Source organism: Notothenia rossii, assembly GCF_949606895.1.
Source record: "Notothenia rossii genome assembly, chromosome: 3".
NCBI classification, from domain to species: Eukaryota; Metazoa; Chordata; class Actinopteri; order Perciformes; family Nototheniidae; genus Notothenia; species Notothenia rossii.
In genome coordinates, this window is record NC_136901.1 from 12758131 (window position 1) to 12771999 (window position 13869).

General features: G+C 41.3%; 1 protein-coding gene across 6 annotated transcripts in view; it reads right to left on the reverse strand.

The window, feature by feature from the left end:
* Positions 1–13869, reverse strand: part of LOC307034001 (uncharacterized protein) — a 46986-nt gene that overhangs the window by 31551 nt on the left and 1566 nt on the right. For 3 of the 6 annotated variants that reach the window (XM_079672666.1, XM_079672665.1, XM_079672664.1), the window contains exon 1: positions 2002–2456. The exons of 1 other annotated variant lie outside the window; for it this stretch is intronic. In XM_079672666.1, coding sequence (XP_079528792.1) covers positions 2002–2434 — 433 coding nt within the window. In that variant the 5' untranslated portion in view covers positions 2435–2456. Of the gene's footprint in view, positions 1–2001; positions 2457–2514; positions 2964–13869 lie in introns of those variants that run through there. 2 more of the 6 variants (XM_079672668.1, XM_079672667.1) reach the window with 2 other exon arrangements.

Genomic DNA, 13869 nt, shown 5'->3' on the forward strand with positions numbered 1-13869 from the left:
CTTGGATGCAGTAGTCCTACTTGTAACACAGTATTTCTACACAGTAGTATTAACAGAAAGAACCTGTAGCGCTCTGTCCATTGCTGACATACAAAAGGCTGCTTACATTTGACACACAATCCCATGAATGGCATGCAGCCGGGGGCACAACGTGAACTCAGGAGCATCATGCGCTTTTTTAAACGACGCCAGAAAGCAACACGACAACAACGACTGCAAACATCACTGCTGGTTCTGCATGTTTGGACGGTTTGGACCCATTCATTGCACACTTGTACTTTACATTATTGGCAACCATGTTTCTACCTTAAAGGCATTATTAAGTTTAATGCATGTGTTGGAAAAATTCTACTTGCAGAGACTAGTTAGAGCATTCATCTGTGTCAAACCTCACGTCCACTTTTATTAATAAATCAAATCAATATGCACATACAAAACGACGATGAAAGCAGACATGATCCTAACTGTGATGGATGACTGAAACTCAAGAAGGATGAGCTAAACTGCCCCCAAAAACACCAAACCCACCTGAATGTCTGACAGATTGGTCCGTTGCATTGGGTAATGGGTAATGTTGGCACCAGGCTTTGGTCAAAAAAATGAATACAAAAATACTACAGTATGTCTCGGGTTGTGCTGCATTTTGTCTTTTTCAAGTCTAAAATGTTATAGGTGTGCACAAAGTTAATTATTAGAAGTGAAAATGTGTAATTCAAATATTTTAAACACTATATATGGTTTTAAAGGTCCCCTATTATACTGTTTTTCATCAACATATCACAGGTCTCAGATATATACAGAACATGTCTCTGATTGGCTGAAACACCAAACAGATCATTGTAGCATTACCCATAATCCCCTCTGTTTCGGCCCTGTTACCAAAGTGCTGATTCTCTGTCTGTTACTTCAGATGAAAATAAGGAGCCCCTCCCCACGCCCCTCTGAGAGATATTTGGTTACAAAGAACTCAATAGGCGCTTTCACACCGCAGTACTTTTCCCTCAAAGGTTCATGAGAACTTAGTTCATCAGAACTCTTTAGTTCTGATGAACTAAGTACAGATCGCGTTCACACCAGAATAAATCCCTGGGGGTGGATTAGGCAAATGAAGCCGCTGACGTCACTTCTTCTTCTTCTGCTTTGGGTTTACTTGCAGGCCGCAAACAACTTCACGGCGTATACTGCCACCCAAAATCCCCGGCCGGAAGTCCCCGGAGTTGGGGACTGGCTTCAGTAGAAGCTGCTGGGACTCCCAGCAGCTTCTACTGAAGCCTTCCGAGTAAATCGCCAGAACGCCGACACCTCCTCACCTCCACAACTCCCATGTTTTATTTTGTGTTGCCATAAGTTAGTCTCTCTGAGTTTCTGCGCTAGGCTAATGCTAATGCTAATAATGCTAATGCGAGGATAATAAAATGGCGGCTTCACAACACTTTTTTTTAGTTTTACGGGGCGTGGTTTGCAATCCGCCCAGCCAATCAGAAATATAGCTCCTTTCTCACAAGAAAGCCGCATGAGAGTCCCCAGAGTACCTTGATTGGTGATTGGCTAATGGTTACACAAGCCAAAAAAACGTTATGAGATGATAAGGTGGCCGAAATCTGATCAGCTCATTTTCAGACAGATTTTTATATAAATGGATCAGGACAAAAAGTGAGAGAATCTTTTTTCCTGAAACTTTCAGAATCTCTTTACACAGAGGGGACACATGTTGATGTATAAAAGACATGAAAAAGTGGATTTTGCATAATAGGTGACCTTTAAACACTATATATGGTTTTATAGATGGTCATCTGTAATGTAAAGTACTAAAAAATATGCAAAATCATGTTTAAAGTGAATGAAAAGGATCCATAAGACCAAATATTTGCTTAAACATGTGAGTCTCCAAACAAGCACCGCACAAACACACAGACTAACGCTCAAACAACGACAAAAACTGACGTGACATCGGGGTTGAAAATGTATGGCCACACGGGATACATTCTAACCCACCGTTACCTTTCAGGTTACTAACGGACGCGCACGCGGGACCCCCGGGCTCCTGCCCCCCGTCCGGCAGGAGGTGACACTCCACAGGGAGACGCCCGTCCTCCAGAGACGCCCAGCAGCTGTCCTGCAGCACCTGGCAGAAGCTGCGGCAGGGCAAGTGTGGGTGGGGGGGGGCCGTGCAGCGGGGGGCCAGCAGGAGGCAGAGGAACCACTCGGCGCCGTGGTGACACCCCAATTTTGTGAGCCATGCCCACTCCTGTAGGACCGCCCCCACCTCCTCCACAGACGTGTGGTTGAAAAAGTTGGGCAGCGTGAATGATTCGGGACGTTTGCCGGAGCAAATGGGCCAATCAGAAGGCACCGGGAGACAAGCATTGAAGCGACTATCATGGGGTGGAAGATCCAAAACACCCGAAAAAGTCTCATTGATTTTAGACACCATTTCATCACCATTTAAAACTGATTCTACACCATCCCCCTCATCCTCCTCCACCCTCTCCCCTCTGACCCCGTTAGCATTACCGGTGGTGTTCGGGTTAGCGCTCTCCACCTTCTGTGTGGGGCCTCCGTTAGTAGTCCCGGGGGTCGGGGTCACGTCCCACGCCATCACAGACTTACGGATTCCCGTGGCCACGTTGAGGATTTCATCCCCAACCCCAGACAAGTTGTCGTCCTCCTCCTCCTCCTCCAGGTTCTTCTGAGTTGCGTTGGCGGCACCTGTCGTTCCCGATGGTGCTGACTCAGTGGAGGTTGATGTTGTGGGTTCTGGGTCTTTGGCCCAGAACCAGGCGTCTGAGCTCCAGGCAAAAAAAGCCAGGAGAAGGAGCAACGTCTTCATTCCCAACATGGTTCCTCTGAGTGTATCTCCTCCACTCTCTGTTCCCCCACCTGTTAGCCAGCCGGTCAACAGTTAAATCCAAGCTGCTGTTCAAGGGCCACTGAGTATCCACTGAATGAAAAGCAACACATAAAAACTCCAAAGACCCTCCTTCTACATCTCCCACACTCACGAACAAGCACAGGGGGGGGGATTCCAAGTGCAGAGGCAGGCTTGCTTCACTGATGATGGATGCCATTGGTTATAAAAGTTGCCCCTGTATACAAAAAAACTCCTCCCCTGTTTGAGTTGATGAGTGGGTCCCCGAAGACTCACTGCAGCGTGGAGGAAAAGCATGCAAGCCTTCATGTTACCACAGCGACACACCCGCACAGCATGGAAATAACCTAAATATGGAGTTTTAAATACTTGTATAGGACATAATAAACAGTGTGTAGAGATGGGCAAGACTCTGGAGTTCAGATGCAAGTACTTCAGAAGCAGTACAACATGTACTATGTGTTTTGACAGTAATGTTTGTCTGTATATTCCAAGAGCAGAAGAGAGGTTATTGCATTGGCAAGAAAATGCATGAATATATTTGAAAAAATGCAACTAACGGGGTTGCAAGATTAATCGAAGGGTTCGCCAGAGTAGAAATAGACAAAATATATACATACTGAATATCCATGTCTTAAAAAGGCAAAAGAGAGGTCATTTTATTGGATGGCAAAAAAGCTATTTATTTGAATAAATGCAAACAAAAGTAATAATAGTAAGTGGGGAAAGCACGGTGGTTTACCTACCAGAGGTCGTATGATTAATCTGTAGCCAGGGTAGAAAATACAGAAATGTTTGGACTTTACATTCTTTCTCTCAAAATTATTTACATTTTCCTCCCACTCAAATTGACCAAGGATGAGGGCCCAAAGAAATCCGAAAAAATGTACTCATCAGCTGACAGGTTAAGGTAGCCAGGGGCGCCGTAAGGGGGTCAAAAGTTAGGACGATTCTAAGGGCCCGTGACTGACAGGCGCCCAACACATTTTAGAACATTAAGAAAAAAATGTTTAAGTAACCAATGTGATATCTTTTCATGGGGCCCAAAATCCCTGGCGGCGCCCCTGAAGGTAGCTCTGAGGTTAGAGTTGAGCCTGACCTGGAGCATGAAGAGAAATGATCTAATTTGTTGTTTCAAACAACAAAAACACAGAGAGTGCTTGTGTTGAGTAACACAACACGGGCATGTCGGTGTGATTTATTATCATGGGTGAAAATGAGTCATACGTGATGGTGTGTACGATACACTCGTGATGGGTGAGGAGCAGCGGGAGTGAGAGGCATGAATGAAGGACAGCAGCTGAGAGAGGGAGGGCGTATCTGGTTAAACTTCTTAAGCTCAACTCCCACGGGACAGACTCCATTGCCTCATCGCAGAAAATCCTCGGAAAATAGCCCACTTCCAGGTTCTCACAGATAAGGGATGGAGGGATCTCCCCCTCCCACCGGCCCTGTGTGCCCCCATCCTGCAGCGACCGCCTCATCTGCCAAGCAAGGACATCCAGCTGTTCCACATTCCAGCCCGCAGACCTCCCACACCCCCGCTGCATGACATTTGGAGGTTTCCACATTTTTACCATTTGTGCATTCATACTGCTGTACTAATGCTATGCAGGACTGGAAAAGATTGGGTGTTTTGGAGAGTGTGTGAAAGCCAGCTGTTGAGGGCTGGCGCTTCAACACATTGTATGTGATAGGCTAAGGGGCGGGACATCTATAAGTATTTGATCAATCCAAGGCCGCAACCATGGAGTCAACGTTGGGGGGGGGGACCAAAACATTTGAATACTAATTTCCTGCCATTCTAAAGGAAAATATATAAAAATGGGACGAGGGACAGGGGATGGGGCACATTTTGAGCATATCTGAATATTGGGGGGGATGTGTCCCACCCAATGTATATGGGAAATTCGGCCTTGGACCAATCACAACAGAGCCGGCCAGCTAACCAATCAGAGCAGCTCTGGTTTCAGACAGAGGGTGAAAAGAGGTGCACAGGCTGAGAAAAATAAAAGAGCTTTTATAACATTAAAGCATGGAGACAAGTCACAGAAGAGACACTACATACTGATATACACCTGAACATCAGCAGGAGAGGACTCTTTAAAGTAGAGATACTACATACTGATATACACCTGAACATCAGCAGGAGAGGACTCTTTAAAATAGAGATACTACATACTGATATACACCTGGACATCAGCAAGAGAGGACTCTTTAAAGTAGAGACACTACATACTGATATACACCTGAACATCAGCAGGAGAGGACTCTTTAAAGTAGATACACTACATACTGATATACACCTGAACATCAGCAGGAGAGGACTCTTTAAAGTAGAGACACTACATACTGATATAAACCTGAACATCAGCAGGAGAGGACTCTTTAAAGTAGAGACACTACATACTGATATACACCTGAACATCAGCAGGAGAGGACTCTTTAAAGTAGAGATACTACATACTGATATACACCTGAACATCAGCAGGAGAGGACTCTTTAAAATAGAGATACTACATACTGATATACACCTGGACATCAGCAAGAGAGGACTCTTTAAAGTAGAGACACTACATACTGATATACACCTGAACATCAGCAGGAGAGGACTCTTTAAAGTAGAGACACTACATACTGATATACACCTGAACATCAGCAGGAGAGGACTCTTTAAAGTAGAGACACTACATACTGATATAAACCTGAACATCAGCAGGAGAGGACTCTTTAAAGTAGAGACACTACATACTGATATACACCTGAACATCAGCAGGAGAGGACTCTTTAAAGTAGAGATACTACATACTGATATACACCTGAACATCAGCAGGAGAGGACTCTTTAAAATAGAGATACTACATACTGATATACACCTGGACATCAGCAAGAGAGGACTCTTTAAAGTAGAGACACTACATACTGATATACACCTGAACATCAGCAGGAGAGGACTCTTTAAAGTAGAGACACTACATACTGATATACAGTACACCTGAACATCAGCAGGAGAGGACTCTTTAAAGTAGAGACACTACATACTGATATACACCTGAACATCAGCAGGAGAGGACTCTTTAAAGTAGAGACACTACATACTGATATACACCTGAACATCAGCAGGAGAGGACTCTTTAAAATAGAGATACTACATACTGATATACACCTGAACATCAGCAGGAGAGGACTCTTTAAAGTAGTAAAGTAGAGACACTACACACTGATATACACCTGAACATCAGCAGGAGAGGACTCTTTAAAATAGAGATACTACATACTGATATACACCTGGACATCAGCAGGAGAGGACTCTTTAAAGTAGTAAAGTAGAGACACTACATACTGATATACACCTGAACATCAGCAGGAGAGGACTCTTTAAAATAGAGATACGACATACTGATATACACCTGAACATCAGCAGGAGAGGACTCTTTAAAATAGAGACACTACATACTGATATACACCTGAACATCAGCAGGAGAGGACTCTTTAAAGTAGAGACACTACATACTGATATAAACCTGAACATCAGCAGGAGAGGACTCTTTAAAGTAGAGACACTACATACTGATATAAACCTGAACATCAGCAGGAGAGGACTCTTTAAAGTAGAGACACTACATACTGATATACACCTGGACATCAGCAGGAGAGGACTCTTTAAAGTAGAGACACTACATACTGATATACACCTGAAAATCAGCAGGAGAAGACTCTTTAAAGTAGAGACACTACATACTGATATACACCTGAACATCAGCAGGAGAGGACTCTTTAAAGTAGAGACACTACATACTGATATACACCTGCACATCAGCAGGAGAGGACTCTTTAAAGTAGAGACACTACATACTGATATACACCTGAACATCAGCAGGAGAGGACTCTTTAAAGTAGAGACGCTACATACTGATATTAGTTCTCTAAGTGAATATCAACAGGTTAAAGCGACTTATTGAAGAGTTACGGTTTTTTATCTTCATTATCTGGGACAGACGAGCAAATAAAAAGTAAATTAAAAGTGTCTGATCTTGCAGAAACAAATGCAAATTGAAAGTTTAGCTTAAAATGATCTTTTACAGTACATAGAGGCCTTTTCATAAGAGGCTAACAACTAAAACTATGCACCACAAAGCATGCAACACAAACTGACAAATGATTGAAGAAAAGCTCACATGTCTCAGTCTTGCAGTAATTACCAAAAGCGATTACAGAGTTGTGTGTTTGGGTAAAACCAGACTTCCTTTCTAGCTGTTTCCTAAATTGATTATGTCATGAGGTTTTTTCCTTTCCCTCACTACAGCAGATTAGTCAAAAGCACCAGAAGCATCAGAAATGGGTCATTCATGACATAAATGTGGATACTTTTGACGTGAGAAAGCACAATTCTTACCACCTGAGAGAGAAATTTAAATCAGTACAAACCCATCTTCCTTGATAAGATCTTCCCATGGTGCGTTCGTGTGCATCACACTAGTCGATAAATCACCAGAGATGGCCTGCAGGCTCTCCCACATATTAACCCTCCCTGCACTTTTCATCACTATGGGCTGTCAGCGGCGGTGGCCTGCACAGGGCCGTGAGCAGGGTAAGTAAACACACCACGGCATTAAGCTGTGGAGTTACTCAATGTCAGTTTATGAAGGCACCTGGAGCAGCATTATGCTCACATACATATGCAAACAGCTGTATACAGTGCATTCCAGCACCACAGCTGCACATTAACCATAGGGAAGTCTGTCTTCATCACAAAACAGTTCTATAGCATCCGTTTTTAGCATCCGTTTTTAGCTACTTTGTCATAGAGCATTGAGAAATATTAGAAAAAAAGGTCGTAAAAAAAAAAGGAACTGTATAAATTACAGCTGTGGAAAATTAGCAGAGTGATTCAATCTCCCCTAACCACAAATAATCGCCATGGCAACCAGATTTCTCAAGAGCTGTCAGAGGATTAATGAGTGAGTAAGGGTGTTTGCAGCATTGATTAATACAAATATTTGCCAAAGACACATTTGGAAGTGACTGCATGCATCCTGGTAAAGTTGTATCATTTAACTGCTATTGTGTATTGCAAGTGACTTTATAATCCAATCTAATTTCATATTTCAAGACAATTTAAATGCTCTTTTTAGATTTTAAGGACCCACAGAAACCCTGAAGTTGGTGTGTGTTCCTTCCTAAGCCTGCAAAAACATCACTCTGCATTCAACTTAACTAAGGCCCTTGTTACAGCTGTTGATTAAACATCTCCATATATAGGAAATAAAGTGAGGATATGGTGATAAAGAGTTCAGGATTTTATCACAGTCACTTGCATTTCCATCTTTACAACTGCACTCAAACACTAAATCATACAGACCACCAACTTAAAAAAGGTACGCATACTTTCAGAGCCATTTCTATTTGTTTGTTGAGACTTTTCTCCTCATCTACTGGTCTTGTAAAAACTTCCAGGATGATGGGAGCATATGTTTCTGTTTCTGAGGGACAGAAACTCTCTGGTTAATTGGTGTATCATGTTTCTGTCTCTTCTCCCACAGGGATACTACACAGTTCACACGCTCACATGTATGTTCTCTCACTGTGAAACACACTGAGGAAGCACAGGCTCAATATTTACACCGTGAGCTCATGTGTTCTGGTACTTTGTCAGAAGTATTGTTTTAGTTAGTGGCAGAGTTGTTAAGTGGAGAGACATTTTGGGCACTTACAGTATCATGAAAAAGTGAGAGAATTAATGTAAGGCATTAAAGGTAAAGGCTGCACCATGTTAGGAAAATGTTTTTAAAAGATATAATTGTAGTAGATTTCTTCTGCTTTACTGATAACAACTACTGCTTATTGAATTGAAAAAATAAATACCGATACTCATTTCTAACTTAAAACACAGTCTTTCAGGATATGTTTATCACACAGGGTGACATGGTGTGAATACAAAAAGAATATATTGTGCAGCCATGTGTGATACAATACAAGAGTAAGATTCAGTGATACTTCAGGGGAAGTTTGCAAATTACGAGTGTCTCATATTCACAGTACCGTTATGAACCAGCAGATGGCAGCAGAGGGATATATAGTATGCTACTGGGATGTTCATAGGTTTTAATGGGAAGTTAAAGGGGGGGAAAGTGTGCAAATAGAGAAAATGTGTTATTTTCTGTCAGTGAGTCAGATTGTACATCAGTACTCAGTATTAAGAGGAGGGTTTTTGGATAATTGTCTGCAGAACATTCTCATTTATCAGTGTTTTTGCTCTCATACAATCTATTTCAACAAAAGCATTTTTATGAGCTGTGCTGGGTCTACTGTAAACTGTGATTTCCCACAACCAGAAACACAACAACCCTTGTATGTGGTTAAAAATCATTTTTAACTAATCTGCTCTTTCTACATTTCTCTGGGTATTTGACTGTGAAAAGCACTCCAAACTGCAACCATAAGCCCTAACCTCATTTGTATAGCAAAAGTATTTTCATGCAGGAACAAAACATTCATTGTGTAAATGCTATTTCTCTATAGAGTCTAGAGTACTATTAATTATTACTTTTTATACTGCCAACAAATACATGTTTTGCTTCAGTTTTCAATGCAGTATAACTTGAAAAAAGAAGGAGAAATGTTCTTTTCTAAAGTCTGTGGAGTCTAAGGAGTGTCTCTGCACCAAATCTGTGTTTGTTTAAATGTCACAGTATCAATAACTTCGTAACCTTTTCCATCCTGGCAGTAAATCACTGCCTATCACTGACTGATGTCTATCTTTATTTTCCAGTCATCAAATAACTCAAATTCTTCAAACCGAAGCAGCAAAAGAAGTGTCCCGTGGGGCGTCTTGGCAGAAAGCGGAGCAGAAATCAACAGCCATGACACTCCTCTCTCTCCCTCTCTCCCCCCCCCCCCCTAATCCTTACACCCTGCGGTATGTCGAAGTGGGGTTCTTGGCACGGAAAAAAGCGTGGCATTTTCAGACGAGAGGGTGTGAGACGGTTCCCTTATGGAGCCTCAATGCATGATTCATTTATATCGGGGGGGGGGGTGAGACAGTGAGACAGTGGACTCGTTGTGAGGGGAATCCTAATCTACTGAAAGGGGGCGTTTGTTGTAGAAAGACGGATGATAAACGGGGGTAAATATGGTAGATAATTCTGAGTAAATAAAACGTTTTGTTCCAGAATGATGATGGAGATCAAGGGACATTTTAGTCAATTCAAAGTGAGATTTTTAGGACTCTCACCTGTCAGACGTACATTTTTGCACAATGAGTCTGAAGCGGTGTGACATTAAAGGCCTCGTAACTTCAGGCGAGTTAAATTCCTGCCTCTCAGATACTGTACTCCAGGGCAAGTAGGCTACTGCTGTAAAAACTCATCCAGAGCAGCTACTTCACAAAGTTAACAGCCCGACTTTTGTCCAAAATATGACGTCAACACTGAAATTAAAGCCGATTCAAAATGGATTTAGACCATTCCTCTGTTTAATTGTGAAACGTAATACTCATTTGAAAAGAACAACGGGCCTCATTTCACATGTCAATCCTTCCAGGAATTCACTGGACTGACTAAATATTGTGCAGTAGAGTGTGTGGTTGCAAAAAAGGGCTCTAAGTTGCAAATGTGTTTTGACTTGCAAATAAAGAGTGGAGATAATATGTGTACATGTGTGATTTGTTCGCAACTATCACATTACGGTACTTAAAGGGTTGTTATGCTTCCATTATTCCCTCAAATGTTCCTTTTATGAACGGTTTAAAACAAACACATACAAGAAAAGCGTTTATGTTTTAAGGAGAGAAATCAGTTTGAAATGCTAAACACTCCACCTCGGTGAATACTTTAAATACAAGTGTGAGTGTGCTTTTCTTTGCATATTGTTAGGGACAGGTCTTTTGGATTTCTGTCTTTTAAGATCATTTTTCGTATTTTGCCTGTATTAGATAGTGATAATAGAGCATAGAAAATGGGGAAGAAATACATTTGCTATGCTCGTTTAACTTATGTATCTTGAGTGTGAATAGAGTCTGTTATGTTCCCGAAAGACGATGAGATCAATAATGTGTTTTGTTCGAAAAGAGACCGAGAGAAACAAGTTGAATGTGTCGCATAATGTGTCTCAATTAACCAAAATGCAACATTTATTCTCACATATCTAATGACGTTTCTCCTTATAAAACGTAACACTCCCATCAAATGGTCTCTTATCCCTGAAAACACAATTCGTCCACTATGGAAAAGTAGATCTCTATACAGTCAATCTGCACACAGTGAGCTTCTTCTGTGTCTTCTGAGCTAATGAATAGCAGCATGCATCTGTCTTATAGAGGACTGTGACCCCCCCCCCCCCCCCCTGGAATCTGGCCAGCCCCCCCCCCCCCTCTGGATCATATGGGCACACAGAGTCTGTTTGGCCCCTCCGAAGTACAACTGATTAAAGACTGATGCCTTCATGGAAAACACGATGAGTCAGAGCTGCTGGGGGTTGAGGGCAGTTCAGAAACACAGAGAAGTTTGCTTCACAGTAAACTTTGTATTTGTTAGCGAGACATTAGTGAGCCAGCAAACACTGCTGTGAACACAACGCTCCTGTTTCAGAGAGAGGTATCTTGTGTATTCAGGTTTAAGGAGGGTAATTTAGGCTTTTATAGGAAAATAGCTGCAGGGTAGAGTTAATCTGCATTCGCCTGCACAAACCTGTGGACATTTAGGAGAGTCAAAAACAGCTGCTACACTTAGCTTCTTATTAAGAACTGTACTACAAAAAGGTTTCCATTTCCTGTAGTGTGTTCTATAGGTTTTTGTGCATGTAAAAAGTCTGCGAATGCAAAACAAGGCTATCATTTTGCATTATTATTCAAAAACAGGGATTATTATTTTTTGTACCAAACACTGATTTTTGTATATGTGTGTATCATTTGTAGGCCTGTGCAGGACCACCATACCCATTATTGGGAGATTAGAGCATGAATCCACATTTCTTAGAATCCATTGTTTAATAGTTTGTGATTGTGAGTTTGTGACCTGATTCTAGCTCCTACATTTAGAAATCAAGCTGAAATGGACCCTCCTTTATTTGTATGTCAGTAGCTGATTAGATCTCAAAGAGCGGAGCAGGTGGGAGAAACAAAACCACAACCACCATTATCACCAGTATCATCTCTTTTCACCACCTGGAAGTCACCATTCTGCAGCTGGGAAAACATCACACTCCCATTAACAGAGAAAAGCTCCTGAGAGCCGGTTGTTTGGGAAGATGGAAGATGGGAAGCAAAAAACATCCTCCATGAGATCGTGCACTGGAACACTTCCGCTGTCAACCCTACAGAGAGAGATTGAAAACACCCACATGTAGGGAGCATGTGAAGGCATCAGTGTTCACATTGTGTTCAAAAGTGCTCTCTTTAAAAGCTGTCGTTAGTTACTGATAGAGGGTTTTGGTTTCTAACACGCTGCTGAAGTAACAACACACTGAACTATAGTATTGTGTTGACTATTTTGCTTTCACTTAATATTTATGATGGGAATAAAGACTAAGTGGGTACAAGGAAATTACAGAGCACATTGTGGTATTCTTAGGAATGTACATCATTACTGAAATTCAGCTTTTAAAACCAGAAAAGTCAACACTTACAATATTGCTCTATCCAAGACACTATCTCAAAGCATAATTGCCTACTACTGCCATCCTTTTTTTCTACTTTTAAACAAGTATTACATCTGTAAATATCATATTTAATGCAGCAGAGACTTGATTTCTAGTCAAATCCAAACAGAAAGTCTTCACTAAGCACACCATGATTATCATTCAACTGAGCGAAAACACCACACTGATTTAAAGTAATAGCCTGCTTTGTTTTTACGTAAATAAATATCTGTTGTGCTGCCAATCGTCTACAAACCAGGGACACATAAGATAATGGAAACTGTTCAACAGCCAATTAATAACTTAAGTTATTTTGTGCAATAAACAATACAAAAGCCTTAAGTATTACATTTCTAATGCTATTAAAGAAAAAGGCAGCAGGCCGACTTTACTAAATAATTAATCTAGATGTCTTTTAAATGCTATATTTATTTATAATTGTGTGCAAAACATGTTCTTTTGTGAGGACTCATATCCTAATCAGTCGTTTATAAAAAACAAAAACTTCATGAAAGTAGTTCTACCGTCTTTTCTAAAACAAATAAATACAGACAAGTGAAAAATGTCTGCATTAGTGATGGTGGAAATGGCCTCAAGTTCAGACAGGCTGAACCAGATGTGCATGCAGGAAAGAAAATGTAAGAGTATGAGATAAACATCCTTCTGATGTAATTATCCCACATTAAGAATCATTCACATCACCATGCAGGGAACCGCTACTCATTTTCAACATGGGTTTTATAGCATTTGTCGTCTGTTCTGATCAGATATAGCGTCATATATCAGGGACCACCCAGGGGAAACGTCTGCTTTGGTTAGGGCTTACATGTGATGTAAACACAGTAAATCTGAGTTATATCTGCTCAACATGGAGAAAGAAAACAAAGAGGTTGTTGTACATTCCTATGACAGGCTTGTGGGAAGAATAAAACACTGTGAATTATCCTTTATGAAGCTCTACGAGGACTTCTGCTATTTCCACTTTCTCACAATGCTCCACTTCACTCATTCATTTCCTACAATTCCCAGAACGCCTTTCAAACAAGATGCATTTACAAATCACAGAACAAGCGTATACTTCTGCATTGTAAATATCCTAGCAAATGTCATGTTGTAAAAATAGTAATAAATATACAATAAGAGTAATAAAAACCACCCAAAAAGCTGATTTGTTTCTAATTTTAATTCTAAATACACAAGCCTGAATTCTTGTGTGAAGTGTGTCAGAATTTCTGCTCTGTGTCTCTACATGAACGAGTGGGCATGCCCGAATGTCAGCACAGTGTGTGTGTGTGTGTGTGTGTGTGTGTGTGTGTGTGTGTGTGTGTGTGTGTGTGTGTGTGTGTGTGTGCAATTTTGCAATG